At 58.5% G+C, this 17,619-nt stretch overlaps 6 protein-coding genes across 6 annotated transcripts; 4 read left to right on the top strand and 2 right to left on the bottom strand.

Moving 5' to 3' along the window:
* Positions 1 to 14: 14 nt before the first annotated feature.
* Positions 15 to 266, bottom strand: SCHCODRAFT_02511958 (uncharacterized protein; the record flags this gene model as incomplete). Its single annotated transcript, XM_050343263.1, has 1 exon — positions 15 to 266. A coding segment is annotated over one exon (252 nt), but the record flags the coding sequence as incomplete, so codon positions are not given.
* A 635-nt stretch (positions 267 to 901) lies between these two features.
* On the top strand, positions 902 to 3,524 carry SCHCODRAFT_02704397 (uncharacterized protein; the record flags this gene model as incomplete). Its single annotated transcript, XM_003028655.1, has 3 exons — positions 902 to 1,127; positions 1,175 to 1,462; positions 1,510 to 3,524. 3 exons carry the CDS (start codon positions 902 to 904, stop codon positions 3,522 to 3,524), a joined length of 2,529 nt encoding a protein of 842 aa, XP_003028701.1.
* A 3,140-nt stretch (positions 3,525 to 6,664) lies between these two features.
* On the top strand, positions 6,665 to 10,337 carry SCHCODRAFT_02671029 (uncharacterized protein; the record flags this gene model as incomplete). Its single annotated transcript, XM_003028656.1, has 4 exons — positions 6,665 to 7,219; positions 7,271 to 7,454; positions 7,504 to 9,360; positions 9,415 to 10,337. 4 exons carry the CDS (start codon positions 6,665 to 6,667, stop codon positions 10,335 to 10,337), a joined length of 3,519 nt encoding a protein of 1,172 aa, XP_003028702.1.
* Positions 10,338 to 12,529: 2,192 nt separating this feature from the next.
* Positions 12,530 to 13,009, top strand: SCHCODRAFT_02712282 (uncharacterized protein). The gene has a single exon (XM_003028657.3). The coding sequence runs from the start codon at positions 12,557 to 12,559 to the stop codon at positions 12,923 to 12,925; it is 369 nt and encodes a 122-aa protein (XP_003028703.2). The 5' UTR covers positions 12,530 to 12,556; the 3' UTR covers positions 12,926 to 13,009.
* A 2,522-nt stretch (positions 13,010 to 15,531) lies between these two features.
* SCHCODRAFT_02513724 (uncharacterized protein) lies at positions 15,532 to 15,699 on the top strand (the record flags this gene model as incomplete). The annotated part of the gene is made up of 1 exon (XM_050343297.1): positions 15,532 to 15,699. A coding segment is annotated over one exon (168 nt), but the record flags the coding sequence as incomplete, so codon positions are not given.
* An 805-nt stretch (positions 15,700 to 16,504) lies between these two features.
* On the bottom strand, positions 16,505 to 16,963 carry SCHCODRAFT_01101843 (uncharacterized protein; the record flags this gene model as incomplete). The annotated part of the gene is made up of 1 exon (XM_003028973.2): positions 16,505 to 16,963. The coding sequence occupies one exon, from the start codon at positions 16,961 to 16,963 to the stop codon at positions 16,505 to 16,507; it is 459 nt and encodes a 152-aa protein (XP_003029019.1).
* Between the last annotated feature and the right edge of the window lie 656 nt (positions 16,964 to 17,619).

Below are 17,619 nucleotides of genomic sequence, written 5' to 3'. Positions count from 1 at the left end.
TATCCTAATACGAGTCAGCGACGCCGAGACGGGGCAGGTAAAGTACTGACTGAATAGGTAATTTTGTGGCCGCGCCCGAGCAGGTAGATCTCAGAGGCCTTGCACCACGCTTTGACGTTCGGGGAGATATGCAGAAAGAGAACGCGAACAAATTCAAGAAGACCGACATCGACAGCGAGATTGGGGCGATACGGGGCGCAGGGGAACAGACCCATTCGAACGAGCTGGGTGGCAGCGGGCCGGCATTTGCAGGTATCTATTTCTACCCTGTCGACGCCTGCAAATTCATAAGCCTGCGTTCAGGGTGCCATCCCATGATTCGCTTACTCGACATTCGCAGAACCAGGATAGAGAGGCGCCGAGCATATTCGCCATGGCATGTGCATGGCGCCGGGTTTGTCGTGAGGCTCGGGGGCGGTAATCGCAAGTTGTCCGTCTCCTCCATCAAACGCATGTACGGCAGGTGCAGAAGGGGAAGAATTTCCTGCTCCCATCTCTTTGTTGTGGTCTCGCGCCAGCGCTGCCAGCTCGGCCCTTTCATAGGCCTGCTCTCCTCTGCCTTGGCGTCTTCGGCCGGCGTGGCTAACGGGGAGTCCACACGGGCGCCCCGACCAGGGCTGGATGACGCGATGCAAAGGGTAGGGAGAGACGGGCAATCTTTCCTGGTCTTCAAAGCCCGTCCTAGGAAATTACAACACGCACACAACTATATAATTAGCCCGCCCCGGTCCGCGCACCTACATGTACATACATACACAAATAAACTTTGATCACCGGTCCATGGAGACGCGTCCGTCCATTAAGCTCATGGAAAACAATGAATGCGCGGGCTAACAGGAAATAACAATGAATGTGAAGTGAGGGCTGCACGTCTACGTTCGTACCACCTCAATATTCCATCATGCAGCAACCCGCCAAGCTCCATTTCGGCACACAGTCCATTCAGCCCGGACTCGAGCGCCTCGTGCCGCCTAACCGTCAATCAGCTGCAACAATCGCCGCAGCAGCCCACAAGATTCCCGGGCACCTTCGCATTACTGCCGAAACGCGCGACGTAATGAGCGCGCACCTGAAGAACGTCAATGGAGTGGACCGCAGGACATTCAATTACACCGTGAAGGAACAAGGTGCGTCGTCACAAGATCACATCACAGCGTACCTGAAGTCAGTGAAGATGCGGCAATCTGCCTGCTCATGGCGCGCGGCCTGTACATCCCCAACGCCAAAATGGAGGCCGATATCAAAGATCTTAGCACGCGTGACGTTCGATCCAAGTACTCGGTTGTCTGGAGTCGGTCGTCGCCACGCAGTGGGGCATTGCGCACCGAGCGCGTACTGCAGTGCCTATGCGGCATCGACCACGAGGCACCCGGGGCCAAGAAGGCCGACAAGCGCCATATACCCTGGACGTACGTTGGGTGCCTGTCGTTCGTCACCGTGATTACGATGCACGACATCGAAGGTGCGTGGTCATTCTATTCATCAAGAACCACTGCTGATTGTGTACAGATCGCCGCTTCCTTGCCGTTGACAGCATCTCCGGCATCCTCGACCACTCCGATGATTGCAACATCGAGATTGAGATGTTCAAGCAGCCCCCCATTCCACTCCATCCCGACGTCCGAGCTTATGCGCTTGAGCTGCTACGCGACCGCGAGCCTCTGTACCTAGTCCGAACGAAGTGCGCTGCATTTGCTATCACACGCTTCGGTGATCGCCCTGGCGACAATCACTACCGCTTTGTGCTAGCCGACCACGAGACAGCATCACTCTATCGCTCAATCGCCGCTGAATCTGGCATTGCTCCGAGATCCACAGCTGAGGACAATATCGACAAGTGGTTCCGCGCGAAGCTTCCCAGCCCACCTCCCGCTCACGCCGCTGCTTTCCGTGACTCATGTCTACACTACCAAGCCTATCAGCCCGGCATCACCGATCGCTTTGAGCTCATCATTTCGACTCCGGAACAACAGGCTGCAGCTTGGCGCTTCGGTCACAAGAAGCTTGTTCTCACAGATCTGACGTTCGGCTTCTGCTCGGCACGCGCGCTTCTATCGATTCTGATGGTGCTGGACTCGAAAGGCCGCGGATTGCCCGTCGCTTTCATCATATTTACTGCTCGGAAACATGCGAGGGCTGTCCATGCTGATTACGACACCGAGGTGCTCACACGCTTGTACGGCCTATTCAAGACGAGCCTCGGCAAGAACAGCGACGGCGAGGAGATTGACTTTAGCGTCGCGGTGACGGACATGGATCCCCGCGAGCGACATGCGCTTCAGCATCACTGGCCGGCGGTTTACCTGCTGATCTGCGTATTCCACGTGCGGCAGGCTTGGCGCAACGCACTCAACAAGTTTCTCCGGTCTATTCCCGCCGTCGAGGATCGCAAAGAAGTCCGCGCTAGGCTCTCACGCTTCCTGGTCGAGCTAATCAAGACCGAAATGACTTACGACGATGTCAAGGATGCGTACAACGAGGAGTGGGAGTACTTTCGTGACCTCGCTATGTCGCGCGTGCCAATGCGGCGCTCTCAGGGTGACGCCGCCATCGCCTTTCTCACGTATCTAAAGAGCTACGTCATCTCCGAGGCGTACTGGGCTTCGTGGTCCCTGACTGGCGCCGCCGACGCGTCGCGTCGCCTCAGCATTCCTGTTGCCGCTGTGCCCCGCACCAACAACCACCTCGAAAGCTTCAACGGACGCATCAAGGGCAAGTACTTCGCACCTTACGCTCGGTCTGGACGGCAACCGCGCATCGACAGCTGGCTCGTGATAACCATCACGAAGGTAATTCCCGACTTCTTTGAGTCGATCAAATCGAAGGACGACAGGACGGCGTATTATTCCAGCATGATGGGCGCTGCGCCACCGTCGGCACATCCGATGGACGCGAGCGCCAGCAGCGACTCGGATTCACCCGAAGCGTGGGTGCGGGAGCTGGAGGCGGATCAGCGCGCAGAGGAGTCAGGAGCGCACGAGGAAGATAGTGGGGTGGTGGAATGTGTTGCGCCTGAGACGGTCCATGGATCGGACTCAGAGGGCTCATTCATCGACGACAACGCAGTACCTCCGCCCCCTTCCCCATCACCACCTGCCACCCCGCGGTCCCCTCCTATCCCATTCACGCCGCCATCTCAGCTGACCGCGTTGTCGGCGTCGGCATCACCCGAGCCGCAGACGGAGTCAGCTGCGGATTTAATTCCGCCGCCCGAATATGGTTCCCGGCTCGCGACACTTCTTATGGAGTTGCAGAGCCACCGCGCGGCAGGTGCTGCCATCGCGCAGGAGATTGTCGCGCTTGCGCCCGCCTACGAGCCCGAAGTGCGTGCCCTGCTCGACATCCCGCCCAGTCTCCCCGACATTGTCCCATCTGCCTCCGAAGTGGTGCCGCTGTCACACTCGTCCATCACATCACCTGCGGCGACATCACACGGCGCGTCCCCAATCCGCACGACACGGTCTGGCCTGGCCCGCTTCTCGCCTATGAAGAAGGAGAAACGGATTCAATCGTATGCCACGTAGTATACTCGATTCTCTGTACATTGTGTGCAGATACTCTCAGTATCCAGGCGATGGGCGCGGTGTCAATGAAAAGGCTTCGCAACACGTGGCGAGCTCGTAATCAAGATTTGACGTCACCGCGTGAGCCAGCATTTGCCGGCGATCCAGTCGGCCTAGCTGCAGGCCAGCGGAGGTCGAGTGAGGGGGGCGAAGAGGTGGTACAAGGGCCGCGCTTTAGCGCAGGTCCTTGTCGACCACCTCGAAGCCCCCATCGCAAGACCGACGATGGCCTCAGCGTTGGTCGAGCAGGCGCCGGGAAATGCGCAGCGAGCGCGCCCCTCGGGATTTGCCACGTGCGTGCGCGGACTCCGGGAAATGACATCACCGTTTCCCAAAACTTCCTCCTATATACTCAGGGATTGCCCGAAGGGAAGGGGGTGTGGGGGAGACCGCAGGTTTCCCCCACTCATAGATACACATGCAAAGTATCTGTTCTATGCCTACTCTTGGATCGTCCCAAGGGAAGGGGGTGTGGGGGAAAACCGTAGGTTTCCCCCACTCCGAGGATCTCGGAATTAGCATAGCGTCATCAGGTTTACATGATCGACGCGGCAGCGCCAGGGAAGGGTGTGTGGGGGAAACCGTAGGTTTCCACCACTGCGTGGAATACACATGAGCAACATTCACACTCATGTGTCGGAAGGGAAGGGGGTCTGGGGGAAACCGTAGGTTGCCCCCAGAAAGCTCTCCGCAGGAGCCTCCGGAGGACCGTCGGAGACGCCCCTCCGGCGAGGAGCCATCGGAGATGCCCCGCCGGCGAGGCGTTAGCCGTCCGGCGCTTGAGGACCCAGCCTTCCGGCGCTTGAGGACGGGGTCCAGGGGCAGAGCCCCTGGTTGTCACGGCCAACGCCGTCTCGACCTCCTGAATTTCCTAGTTGATAAGAGCGACTACAAAGGATCCCCTAGTATACACGCCCTCGCCAAAAAAACCGCACCCACTGGCGACATCACCCCCTCGTATTTACGCCCCTCGCTAAAAAAACGCCATTGATCACCGACGTTCACCCAAGAAAGCCTCCTTCCCGCCGTCGAAAAGCCTCCGCCCTACCGTTTGTTGCGCCGATCATGTGGCGATGCTTATTTGTTTGTATTTGTTTGGCACCCAGACTTGTGTGCGCGCTGCGGTTCCCCGTCCTAGACCGATGACGGCGACTGGTTGCTCATCTCCGCGCCTACGCTTGGCCCTGTTCCAAACATCAACCGACTTTAGTGTGAACCCGGAGGGGTTCGCAGTACGCAATGCACGACCTTTCGTCGGCGTCGTCGGCGTCGTTGGCGGCACTGTCTGTGTTTTGACCGGGGTTTGCGGACACGCGAACGTGGAGCCCTCGGACGACCGATCGCGCGTAAGAGCCGCAGACGCCTGCATGAACTTCCGCCTTTGTGCTTTCGTGATACGACCCATGACGAGACTGACTGGGTTTTGGCACGGACGAGCTTGGTGACGGTCGGGAGAGGCAGGAAAGGACGGCCATTTGGCGGATTTGTCTCGACGTGTTGTACGTTCGGCTAATGGCACGCGGAGCGCGACGCCGCGTAGATACGTTACAGTTTCAAGCGGGAGGTAATATCGTGTCATAGAGGTTACATATAGCGTGCAACTTGACGAAGTCAGCAACGGTAATAAGCTGGATCTGCCGATACGCACCATACATGCCATGCAGGCCTGCGCGACAACCAGAAGGCTTACTGAACATAATGTGCCTTCTGCGGTCGCGCAGCATATCGCGGCCACGCGGGAAGGATGAACGAAGTCACTATACGCGGTCAACATCATATACAAGGCAGAATGCATTCGCCGAACGAACCTGGAAGTCGTGGAGTGTCGCCGCAGTCCCTGTGGGCGCGTAGCATGTCGAGACGACGTGGGAAGGAGCAAGATAATATTCGTCGGATCTGTGGTGCTGGAGGGATATGAGCGGGACGCGCGAGTAGGGACCACACGCTTACACGATGATAGTGTAAAAGGCCGTCGACAGCGAAGGTGCTGAACCTTCCCCCCCCCCCGCGTCGCGCAACATATCGAGGCAGGTGGGGGGAGAGGGTAGGGACGAGATAAGACCAGTCAGTATCACCTGGACGCGGGGGGGAGGATGTTTGCTCACCGGGCAACAGAAGTCCATTCAGCAGCCAAGGGAGGCAAGGATTGGGGAATCATCCACGCGAAATTGTCAGCAAAGTCCACAAGAGCAAAGTTCTATACACGTACCATACGTTCTTAGGCGCCCGAATGATCGAGCGTGGGGAACGTACCCAAGGGCAAAGAGACAACCAACTGCCTCGATAAGCACACCAAACATGATGAGCTTGCGAGTCCCCCGCCGGTCGCGTAACATATCGAGGCCAGCGGGGGGAGCACAAGTCATCCGATGCGCGGACTAGGGAGTCAGTATGGGATGCGAGGGACGAACAGTTCATACGCACCGCGCACAATGAGAAGCGCCGCAAAAGCAAAGTAGCCAAAGGGGGGCTGCCGGGGACGTGCAGGGGTGCGAGGATGAGAGGCGACGACGGGGGCAGCGACGAGGACGACGGAGTGAACGAAAGAACAGAATAATCTGAATTCGCTGTGATCACGGCGAAGCCACACACAACCAAACAGCCGCGGCCCGCAGCGGTCTCGGCATCCACCGGGCCGCCTCACGAGGCGGCGCTTGCGGACTTCTTCGCTTGTACTTGCCTCTCGCCACAACTCACCTGCGCCCTCACTCTCCAGCGGCTTCTCCGAGCCCTCCAACCGGCACCTCGATATCTCACGCGAGTACTCAGGCGACCACCGTGCGCTCTCTGCCTGAAGGCACATCGCCATAACCGCCGATTGCAACAAGCGCCGTCTGTCTGAAGTCCAAAGTTCAAGGTGTAGAGGACAAAGGTACGTAGCCCGCCCGCTCGGGTACGCCTTACTCACTCAACGTAGGCCTTGACTCTCAATCAACTGCTAACCGAACGACGGCACACGCGCGACTTCGCAGGTACGTGTCAGTGGTATCACGATCGGGCTCAGCTAAAGTCTTTGAATTGCTTTGCTCTTGTCCGCGGTCCCTCGCCATATGTTAGGTGTTGGACTGTGTGGCCCCAACAGATCCAAACAAGTACAGGCTATGGAATTGCCACCGACCCGCGTCGCCGGCGCCGCCGAGTGGGACGGCAGGCAGCTCACAACCGCCCGGGCGTCCGATTGGTGCGAACGCCATTACGCGACCATCGCCATTCAGGCCGGGCCCCCGCCAGCAGTTCTGTCCCCCGACGAGGAGGTCTTCTTCGATGTATGCGAAGGTCGCCATATTCCGCGCCAGACCTACCCTACGACGGGCATATCGTCAACGACACTAGCGAGTCCAGAACCCGCTGCTAGCAAGGGCAAGAAGAAAGCGGCTGCCGCCAAAGCGAAACAGGCTTCACGATTGGCGCGCGCGCAGTACTCCAGCGACGACGACGAATACAATCCCTCTAACGTCGAGAAAGCCATAGTATCTGCCAATATCGCCATCGCCCAGCCTACGGCAGCCTCGCTCAACGGTACAGGCAAAAAGTTGCGCAAGCGGGCGCCCTCCATACCGCCCTTTCCGAATTACGAAGATCTTCGCCCCGTCAAGCGAACGCGGCAGCCCGAGGCGATGCCCGTCCTGCGCATTCGAGATGTCGGGGTTCAGACGGTGAGCTTATGCGTCTCGTACAACAGCAAGCACGTTCTCACAAACACCCAGGAAGGCGCAGACATCATCTGGGGCTGGTACGGCGCAGAAGCGGCCAGCAGGGCCAAGTTGCGCGAGGATAATCACTTCCCGCCCATGCCCTTTCCCGACGCGACGCACTACGTCGTCGAGGAGGCAAGCGTGGTGCTGTTCAAGAACGACCTCGCGCCCGATATCTTTGAGGCAGTCTGGCCTAGTGAGTCCGTGTTCGCCGTTGGTATATCGCAAAACTAATGACATTACAGAAGACAAGTGGTTGCGGATGCGCGTTGCTGGGTTCTCTCGCCAAGGGACCCACATCATCATGTCTCCCAACGCCAGCTATATCCCTTACTTCCCCGAGAAGCCTGAAGAGTCAGTCCGGTGGGCGGTGCACGAGGATGGGCTGTACGGCGCCCAAGAATACACGCGGGTTCCTTGCAAACATAACGCGCGCGAGGGTCATTCACTTTACTGCGCATTCATTCCCCGTCGTCCTCTCGATCGCAAGGACCCAACGAGCATCTTTTGGCACGACGTATCGTACTGGTTCATCCCCGCTCCCGATCCGCTCATCGACCGCGAAGATCGCTACCTCCTCAAGCCATATATTGCCGATGCTCTCAAAGAGCCTGTGAAATCTATCTGCTCATTGCTCAGAAAGATCACCAAGGCCAGCATCCACTACGGGGAAAAGAGCATGAAGGAGGATTTGGGAATGAGTGACGAAGAGATCCGAGACGCACTTCTAAAGGAGTCGCTTGGCCCCGATGATGACCGACATGTTTCCAACGAGCACCTCGACAAGTACTACAAGACGCTGATGGCTGGGCATCCCTATCTCGACGGCCTCGAGGTCGCTATCCGCCATCTGTACGGATACCTCCAAATCCACGGCATGCCTCTCGTGCAATGCCAACTGGCGGCGAGGGAGCTCCAGCGGTATTGTCTGGAAGGGTGGGGCATTGTGAATCAGACCGTCGCGCACAACGAGAACATCGAGCACCACCAAGACTTCAATCCTGCAAACCCCTTGCGGTGGGTCGTTGGCGCATTCACGGACGACTTCTTCACGATGAAGTATCTGGCTGAATGTCGTGTCCCTGTTTGGCGCTCAGAAGTTTTTGGCGGGCCGAATGGCATGGCGTACGACATGAAGTGGTCGAACTTCGTCAACGTCCCCTCAGTAGAGCGACTGGTGACGATGACCTCCCCCTATCGCATGGTGTGCCTTTTGCCCCATCCCGAGCGCCTCCCCTACGTCTTTAAGGGCACATTCTCTGACAGTGGGTGGCTGGCAAAGGTGCACGCTTACTCGTCGATTCAGTTCTCCGTCAACGTCCCTCTTGATACGACGATGAACGAGGACGAGGACCCGCTGTGGGCCCGCCCCAGTATCAAGGACAGGGAGGCGTCCAAGTTGCGCAGCGTGGATTACCTGCGCAGTGTTCGCGCTCCGGACCCGCCCCCAGCAAACCCGTTTGAGGCCGCAGAGTCCTTTGCGGACGACGAGAACATCCCCACAGTCGAAGTTCTCCCCGTTGAAGACCGCCCGCTGCCCGCAATCGAGGGCGTTGACACGACGCTCGACGACCACCAGGACGACAACGAGGACCGTGAGGCATTAGCGTACAGCACCATCGATGTTGATGCCATTTCTTCGCGCGAGAGCTCCGCCGGCGTCGAAATTGTCGAGAGCGTCAACCCGGCCCGTAACAACCAGGCGGCCGAGGTCATCGACGTCGACATGCTTCCCATGAGCGTCCACGACTTCGAGGGGACCATCGACGTCGACATGTTACCTGACACGGAGCCGTTGGACCAGGGCACTGCGGCTGTTGAGGTCGCGCCAGCGTCTGTGACCCCGCCGCCTGAGGGTCGAGAGGACTCGCCGCCACTCTCGAGCGGTGCTGCTGCGACAACAGCGTCGACGCCGCCAGGGCCGGGAGCACCAGCGAATATACCGCCTCCGCCGATAGCTAGCACGGCGGCATCCGGGGCTTTCTCGTCTACTTCTGCAGCAGCGGCGCCGTCGCAGCCATGGGGCAGATCCCAGGCGCATGTCCAGCAGCGGATTCCGAAGGGCATCCACACCAATCCAAAGCAATGGGTCACTTCCACCTGTAAGTGCGATTTTCCAAGCTATATGCAACGACATGCTAACGTGTGAACTGTAGACGACCATCAGAAGGCCCTACCTTCCACGACGCTGGCATGGGACGCTGCAAAAGCTGCTTGGACACAGTCTTGGAGCCACGGGGGCGCGCGAGAAGGCGACGCTAAGCGATGCTTCCCGCTGCCCAGGACGCTCGTCAGTGGCAAGGACGAGTCGAAGCGCGTTGCCATGGTTCACATGTTTATCTTGATGAACAACATGCTGCTAGAGAACGCGCGCGAGACGGACTGGGACGACGACCTTGACAGCACTCGACGTGCTGCGAACGCGCCGATGCCGTGGAAGCTGTCGAACTCGGACTGGCGCCTGGTCCTCTTCGCCGAGCATACGATGAATGCGAACCCCACTGGCCCTACCAAGAACGCGCTCGAAGCTATCGAGGGCATCTTCGGCGGCAAGGTCAACTTGGAGTTGCTTGTCCACAAGATGCAACTTCCGTATGTCATTCACGGCGAGGAGGTCAGCCACGGTCAGATGCCGGGCCCAGCTACCCTCAAGACGATCCTGTGGCGCCTGCAGGAGGTGCTGTTCCGCAAGGACTGGATCGACCTGAACCAGCGGATGAGTGTCACGATCATGAACCGGGCGGAGCAGGAAGAGCGTCTACAACAAATCTTCGACCCGGCTACGGTCATCGCGGGTGATCTCCTTACGGTGCGCGGCAACGGAGAGCAGCAGTTGGGCCTAGTGGCTAGCGAGTGGAGGGTGCGCGCGCGCTACGTGCGGGCAATGGTCAAGATTATGGCAGGTTGGTCGCCGCCGATCTGGGACTGTGTTATCAGAGTGGCGCAGCTCAACCACCTCACACGGAGTCAGGCAGTTTGGCTCGAGGAGCAAGCCAGCATGTTCTACACGCGGTGCTTGTGGGGTGAGCTTTACCGTGAGCTGGTGCCGCCTCCTATCCGGTCCTCTGCAGAGCTTTAAGTGGTCGTCGCATGTTTTTTTTCTTGTTTTTCTTTCGCATACATACTTTCTGGACTTGCTACGAACATTGTCGAATAGTCTTCCGTTGAACAGTGTAACATATTCGTCGTCTCATGATATTTTGATATGTCTATGCTGGGCATGGCATGAGTTTATCTTCTTGTGTGAATATTGTGTGAATTTTCATAGCTAGAGGTCTGGGCAACAGATGTACTTAGGGAAGAGCAGCTGCTACTGTCTTCCTTCACTGCATCTGGAGGTACAACACTTTGTACCTACAGTGTGGCTGCAGGCTCTTCATGCAGTAAGAACTAACACCCTTGGATGATGCACATAGATTATTCTGACGCCTATGAGACGAACAGATTATTCTGTTGCTCTCACATGCGATAGAATAATCTGACACACTCATACGCAACAGATTATTCTGTTGTTCTCATATGCTTCAGATTATTCTGTCTCCTGTGAATGTGTCAGAATAATCTGTTCGTCTCATAGGCGATAGAATAATCTGTTGCTCTCACATGCGATAGAATAATCTGACGCATTCACAGGAGACAGAATAATCTGTTGCCCTCACACGCGTCAGAATAATCTGTTCGTCTTGTAGGCGACAGAATATTCTGTTGCGCATGAGGGCAACAGATTATTCTAGAAGTAGATTTATCTGTGAATGTGTACTGTAGAATAATCTGAATTTGAGGCAATAGAATAATCTGATTCACGTACAGAATAATCTGACTGAGAAAGAGGGATAGAAACAATGGATTTAGACTACAGACGGTGACACGAACGTTACATCTAAACCAGCTTTTCTTGAGTGCCTGGGCTGGGTTATGAGCCCCGTGGCCTAAATCGAGCAAGACTTCGATCTGCGACTCACTCTATCCCACTCTGCGCCATGGCTCCCAAGGACAGCAAGGTCCCGACGCTCATTGATGCGGCGGACTGGCCGCTCTGGCGCCTCCGGGTCACCGACGCCCTCAACAGGGACGATCTCACCTCCATGGTGACTGGATCGGAAAAATCCCCTCCCCCTGAGATCGCGGTGACTCCACCAACGCCGACAACGTCCTCTCCCCCGTCCACGTCACCTGGCGCTCCGGCGACCACCACCACATCCACCGGATCGGGCTCCTCCTCCACCACTCACCAAGTTGCGCGGAGGGAGACCTGATCCTGGCGGAACGCCCGCGCCCTCTCCACCATCCGGGAGCACCTCTCGAATGACATCGCCCTCGAGCTCCACGAGTACCAGCACGCGAGCGAACTCTGGGAGAAGCTTGTCGAGAAGTTCGAGCAGACCAACACCAGCGAGATGGCGGTTACCAAACTGATCAAGATCTTCCGCGCGAAGCTCGCCGACGGCGACGATGGAGACGTCTCCCGCGAGGCGATGAGCGCGCACATCCACCGCGTTCGGCAGTCGGTCACCCAGCTCGCCACCCTCGGCTACCCCCTGAACGCCAACCTCGTCCCCCTCATCCTCCTCGCCTCCCTTCCCAGCTCGGAGAAGTGGAAGATCGTCTCGTCCGGCATCTCGGCGGGCAGCTCCAAGGCCGCACCCCTCACCTTCTCTTACGTCGAGGCGAAGCTGATGGCACAGGTGACCAGCAAGGAGGACTCGAACAACGAGCAGGCGTACGCCGCCTCCTCTTCTCGCGCGCCCCCACCGCGCAAGCCCAAGGACAAGGGCAAGAAGAAGGCTAAGGCGAAGGTGTCCTGCGTCATCCACGGCGAGGAGCACTCCACCAAGGAGTGCAAGACGATCATTGGGCAGAAGGAGAAGGTGCAGAAGCGGAAGGAGCGGGCAGCGGAGAAGGCGAAGGCGAATAAGGTGAAGGACTCGGACTCAGACTCGGATTCAGACGTAGACGACACGCATGTAACCGTCTCGCGCCGCGCCTACAAGAAGATTTCCGCCTATGTCCAGTCTGATCCTAAGCGACCGCAGCGACACCAAGGTTTGCACATCGTCGACTCGGGTGCGTCAAAGACCATGACCCCCGATGAGCGCCTCTTCGACGATAGCACTTACCGTGTCCTCGACCCGCCACGCAACATCTACCTCGGGAATGAGTCTGTCATCAAGGCAGTAGGCATTGGCACTGCCTGCTTCGCCTCTAAGACACCGGACGGTGTGCACGCGCTGACTATTCGGAAGACACTGCATGTCCCCGACCTCCACCTCTGGCAGGACCAATGTTGCAACACACCCTATGGTTATAGGGCACCTTGTTGCAACATTCCCCACTGATTATAAGACTATAACTACAATGGTTTGTTGCAACAGACGTTGCAACAAATCCCTACGACTACAGCTACACTACTGGCCTGTCGGACATTGCCGAGAAGGCCGTCGCCACCGTCGACGTCGCCGAAATCCCGCCGCCACCATCCGCGACGCGCTCATTGTCGTTGTGCCGTCGCCCGCTCCCCGACGCGCCGCCACGTGCCTCCCGCCGCACCCTCCGATCCTTCCCACGCAGCTCCCGCCCCGTTGCGCGCTCACGTCGCCCTTCCCACGCTCCGCTCCTCGTGCCGACGGTCGCGCGCGCTCGCCCTCGCGGTCACACGTGCTTCCGTGAGCGCGACGCTCGAAAACGCGACCTCGGCGAATGCCGAAAACGCCATTAGACGTGCGCTCGCGTGGGCCGTCCAGCTGCGCATACACGCCATTGCGCGTACGCGCCCGCACCCGTCGGATGGCACTGCGCTATGGGGTCCACTGGCCAACGCGTGCACTCCACGCGAGGGACCGTGCTATGCCCTTTGCCCGTCTGTCCTCTCCATACGTGCCGTGCGGTGTGCGCTACGCGAGCGCCCGCGACAAACAACGGACACGCCATTGCTGCCCGAAGCGCCGCGCGTGACGTCGTTGCTGTAACGACGACAACGACGCACCGAGCTGCGCAACGAGCAACTATGCCGACCACCTGTGCAGGTAAACCATTTTAAAAAGTAGCTGACAAGTCTCTGCCGTACATTTGATAATGTAACGAATGTGCTACGTGCACAGCCACGGCCGCCCGGAAGCTGCCCGGGACGTCGCCGGGCTGCGCCCAATGCGGCAGGCGACCTCCGGGCTCGCCGCCGCGGATGATCACGCCGCACGCGTCGGCCGTCGCGCGCGTGATGCCGCCGTCGTCGGGGCTCCCGCGCGCTGCCCGCCGTTGATGCGCCGCTGGCGCGGCTGCACAGCCACGTCAGCAAGTTGCGTCGGCGTCGCGCTGCGTGTCGCCGCCGCCGCTCCGCATCGTGCTCGTCCGAGCTAGTACTACAGAAATAAAGTGTATATACAATGTATACACAAAAAGTACGTAGAATGCACAGGGGATGCGTGAAATGAAGAGAAAATGCGCAAAAAGCGCCGGCAAAAAATCTTCGCCGTCGCGACACGTGCCGGGCTGCCTGCGCAGGCGCGCGGGAGCAAGGACATGTTAAGGAAAGGGTATGGGAGGGGATGGGAAAAGGCGAGAGGGGGGGAAGGTAAAGGACGACCGCGACGAAGCCGATAGGCCTTCTAGGTGGTCGATGCTGCCGGCGCGACATATGACGCCCAGCCAGCGCGCGCGCTCATGACAGTGATCGAGCTCGCCAAAGGGTGCTGGATGAAGGAGGAGGGTACGCGCTGCGCACGAGAGGCGAGGCAGGTTGCCAACGCGCGCTCGCTGCAGTTGGTGATCGGAGGGGAGGGGGGAGGGGTGGTGGGTTTGAATCGCAGGGGCGCATTTTCTCCTGCGTACGTCGAGGGGCCGCGTGTAAGATAGTGCGAGGGGGATCGGGGTTACGCCAGGACAAGGCGTGGGCCCGCAAGGGTTGTCCCTATCGCTGGGCACCGAGTCGGCAGCGCGAGCATAGGCGGACACCGTGTATTTGCGCGTGAGCGAGGGCATTTCGGGGCGAGGGCGCGAGAGGCGCAGTGTACGGTGGATGCAGGAGGTGGGTGGGGGGAAGAGCGCGCGTTGGCGGCAGCGGGCGACGATGCAGTGGCGGTGGTGGGAGGCAAGACGAGGTTGCGTGATCGCGGGCACGCGCGCTGGACGACGAGTAGGTTTGCGCGCGAAATTGTGACGCGGGGTGCTGGGGAGTGTGTTGAACATCACGTCGGGATGCATTCCAGAGGGCAGCAAGGTCGTGAGCCCGCAGACACTCACGAAAACGGCGGCCCAAGTTGTCCAGATGTTCGGGTCGGTGGAATTGGGTCTTGGGACCGCGCGGAAGCCGGTCCGGACGTCCGAGAGGCCTCATCGCCGTCGAAAACGACCTCGGGAGCATGCGATTCAAGCCCAAATCGCTTCAAACCTTTTGCGGAACTAAGAGAGGTACGCGAAGAAAATTCAGTGGAAGTTTGAGCACGACTTTGTGCATAGAACGGCCTCCAATATCAACATAACTGCAGAATTGAGCAGAAAAAGGCAGTATATCTATATCTGCATACAATCCAGAGTGCCAAATATTATATACCATACATGCCAAGATAGACGCAAAGCCTCCCTACCACGCACACTTTGTTTGACGCCAATCCACCGCGTTTCCGCCGAGATCGACGCGGAAAGGTGCCCGTGCAGATCAAGATTGGGGGAATCCACTGTTCTGCACACAACTGCCAGGACAGTCGATCTCTATTTGGGTGAGACTTAGAGGTCCTGTCACTTAGATATTTCATACATCCTATCTTGTGCATGTATACTATCTTATTCTGGGCTACTTATAACGCAAGAACAGTCACGGCCTCCTTCCGAGGCCATCGACGTCGACGACGATGGCCCTCGGACGTCGGGCCGCGCTTCCGGACCGGTCATCCGAGGCCCCTGGCCGCGCTGTCTCTTGTCCTCAACCACCATCCCTGCACCCCCCGTCACTCCTTCCTCCCCTCCTCGCTTTTCTACACCTCCTCAGCGCCATTCTGTCTTATCTTCTGCCCCATCCTCACCGCCACAGCCCTGCTACCAAGTGATTGCCCTGGGAAGAACAAAATTTGCATGCAGGACGATGCCTCGCGCCCCGCGCAAGCGCACGTGAGGATCATCGAACGTCTAGGGCCTTACACGCGTACTTGGGGAGGCGGAAAAAGGTGCGCCACTACGCCCTACGCCCCGGATTGAGCTAATATCTACCTTTTTTCGCTATTCTCAGAGATCGCACGCTGCTAAACCCTCCACGACGCGCATAACGCAATGTAAAGCACTCAAGACCACCTCAGAAGCCATCCGACCACCCTCCCCACACCCCCCTCCATCGAGACGCGCGTCCCGTGCCGAGCACGGCCCGTTCGAGTACCCACCGCACTGGCAAATTCGCGGTGCTGTACTCGGCGCGGGACGCGTTTTTCGAGTCTCCTAGACCTTTCTTGGTCTAGGTAGAGGGGAGGGAGGATCCCCAGGCATGTGCGATTGCGCCACTGGCTACCCGGGCGCTGACGCGCCACCTGTCACACGCGCGTGACCATCCGGTCGCGAGTGCGTTACAGGACGATTTTCCTCCGCCATCGCCATCGCTGCCCTTGCGCGTACGCGTTCGCGCTTGCCGTCGCCCCCCCTCCCTCTCAGCATCCCTTGACTATGCGACCATCCGCAAGAACGGAGCCGCCAGCAACAAGGAGTCACACGGCAACGCACCTGCGCAAACTAGCCGACCCCACCCACCATCGTCGCACACGACGATGGGACTCGCAAGGCTGGGCAGCTCGATGCGCCCCTCTCCTCCCCACCCATTTCTAAACGCTTGCTCGCACCTGCGCCCCTGCGCGGGCAGCGTAGCACGTGTCGCATCGGCGAAAATTTTCGCCGGCGCGTTTTGCACATTTTCTCCTCATCTCGCGCGTCCCCCGTCGATTATACGTACATTATGTGTATGTATAGTATATACATTTTCTTTGTATCGTACCTGCCCACACGAGCGCGACGCCGACGCGACTTGCTGACGTGGCTGTGCAGCCGCGCCAGCGGCGCATCAACGGCGGGCAGCGCGCGGGAGCCCCGACGACGGCGGCATCACGCGCGCGACGGCCGACGCGTGCGGCGTGATCATCCGCGGCGGCGAGCCCGGAGGTCGCCTGCCGCATTGGGCGCAGCCCGGCGACGTCCCGGGCAGCTTCCGGGCGGCCGTGGCTGTGCACGTAGCACATTCGTTACATTATCAAATGTACGGCAGAGACTTGTCAGCTACTTTTTAAAATGGTTTACCTGCACAGCTGTGCCGACGTGCTCGCCATGTGTCCATGACGGCACGACAGTGGTGATCATGTCGGCATAGGTGCAGCCAGGTCCGGTGAAGAGGAGGGAAGGCCAAGCGCGGCGCGCCGGGTGCCGATGGAGGCGGCGGAGGAGGGAAGGCGAGAACGGGGCCTGGCGCAGCCCGCGCTGTTGAGCGCGTCGCGGACGGGGTGTGGCGTCGCCCAGCGCTATTGAGCACGTGGTGGATGGTGCCGAGGGCGGCGTCGGCGAGGGTGAGATGAAGAGGTAGGCGGGAGGAGACGAGAAGAGGCGGGTGAAGGCGAGGGGAGGCGGGAGAAGGCGATATTGGGACAGTGTACCGGTCGAGGCGAGGCGCGCACTCGCCTCGCTCGCTGCACGAGTGCCAGGGAGGGGGTGGACGTGGTGGTGGTCGAGGGCAAAGGGCATGATCGGACGCGGACGGAATTTGTTCTGCGCGATCACGTGGCCCGGGAAACGCCGGCGACGCGTCCTCTCGCGCGCGCGTCCGCCTCAATTCGGCTGTCCGTGCACTGTGCAGAGCAGGAGAATGGCGTAACTGGACTGAGGGATATACTGTGATATAAGGAGGCCTATCATACCATCATTAACACCATTTGCGCGAGGTGAAATGGACGAAAACATGATTTTCCGCGTTTCCAGAGATCATATCCACTGATCTCAACACGATATAGTGCTGCTCGGGCTGTTCTGTGCACTAAAAACTGGATGAATCGCTTATATCTACCGCTCCAAGTATACCCTTGCTTGAACTGCATCGGGGGGCTCACTTTAATAGATCAAACTCGACCTATGCCTATTCACTAAGGTACCCCTTGACCAGGAGATTCTGCAATTGTATAGGTTCTGGGACTTATCAAGCCAATCAAAACATGAGAGCATAGTAAGATACATGTATTGGGACTAGATACAACTTGGGGTATGGGAGGGGAACTCAAGAATGGCACCAAGTGTGCTCTTGCACTCGGTGAGCAACAGTGAACTGTCAAATGGACCAATTTGGACTACTTCGTCGGGAGTTAAGCCGATACCGACTTGTTTTATGCACAAATCTCTGACTTTCA

Source organism: Schizophyllum commune, assembly GCF_000143185.2.
Source record: "Schizophyllum commune H4-8 unplaced genomic scaffold SCHCOscaffold_10, whole genome shotgun sequence".
Lineage (NCBI taxonomy): Eukaryota > Fungi > Basidiomycota > Agaricomycetes > Agaricales > Schizophyllaceae > Schizophyllum > Schizophyllum commune.
This window is presented reverse-complemented; position numbering and strand designations above follow the sequence as displayed.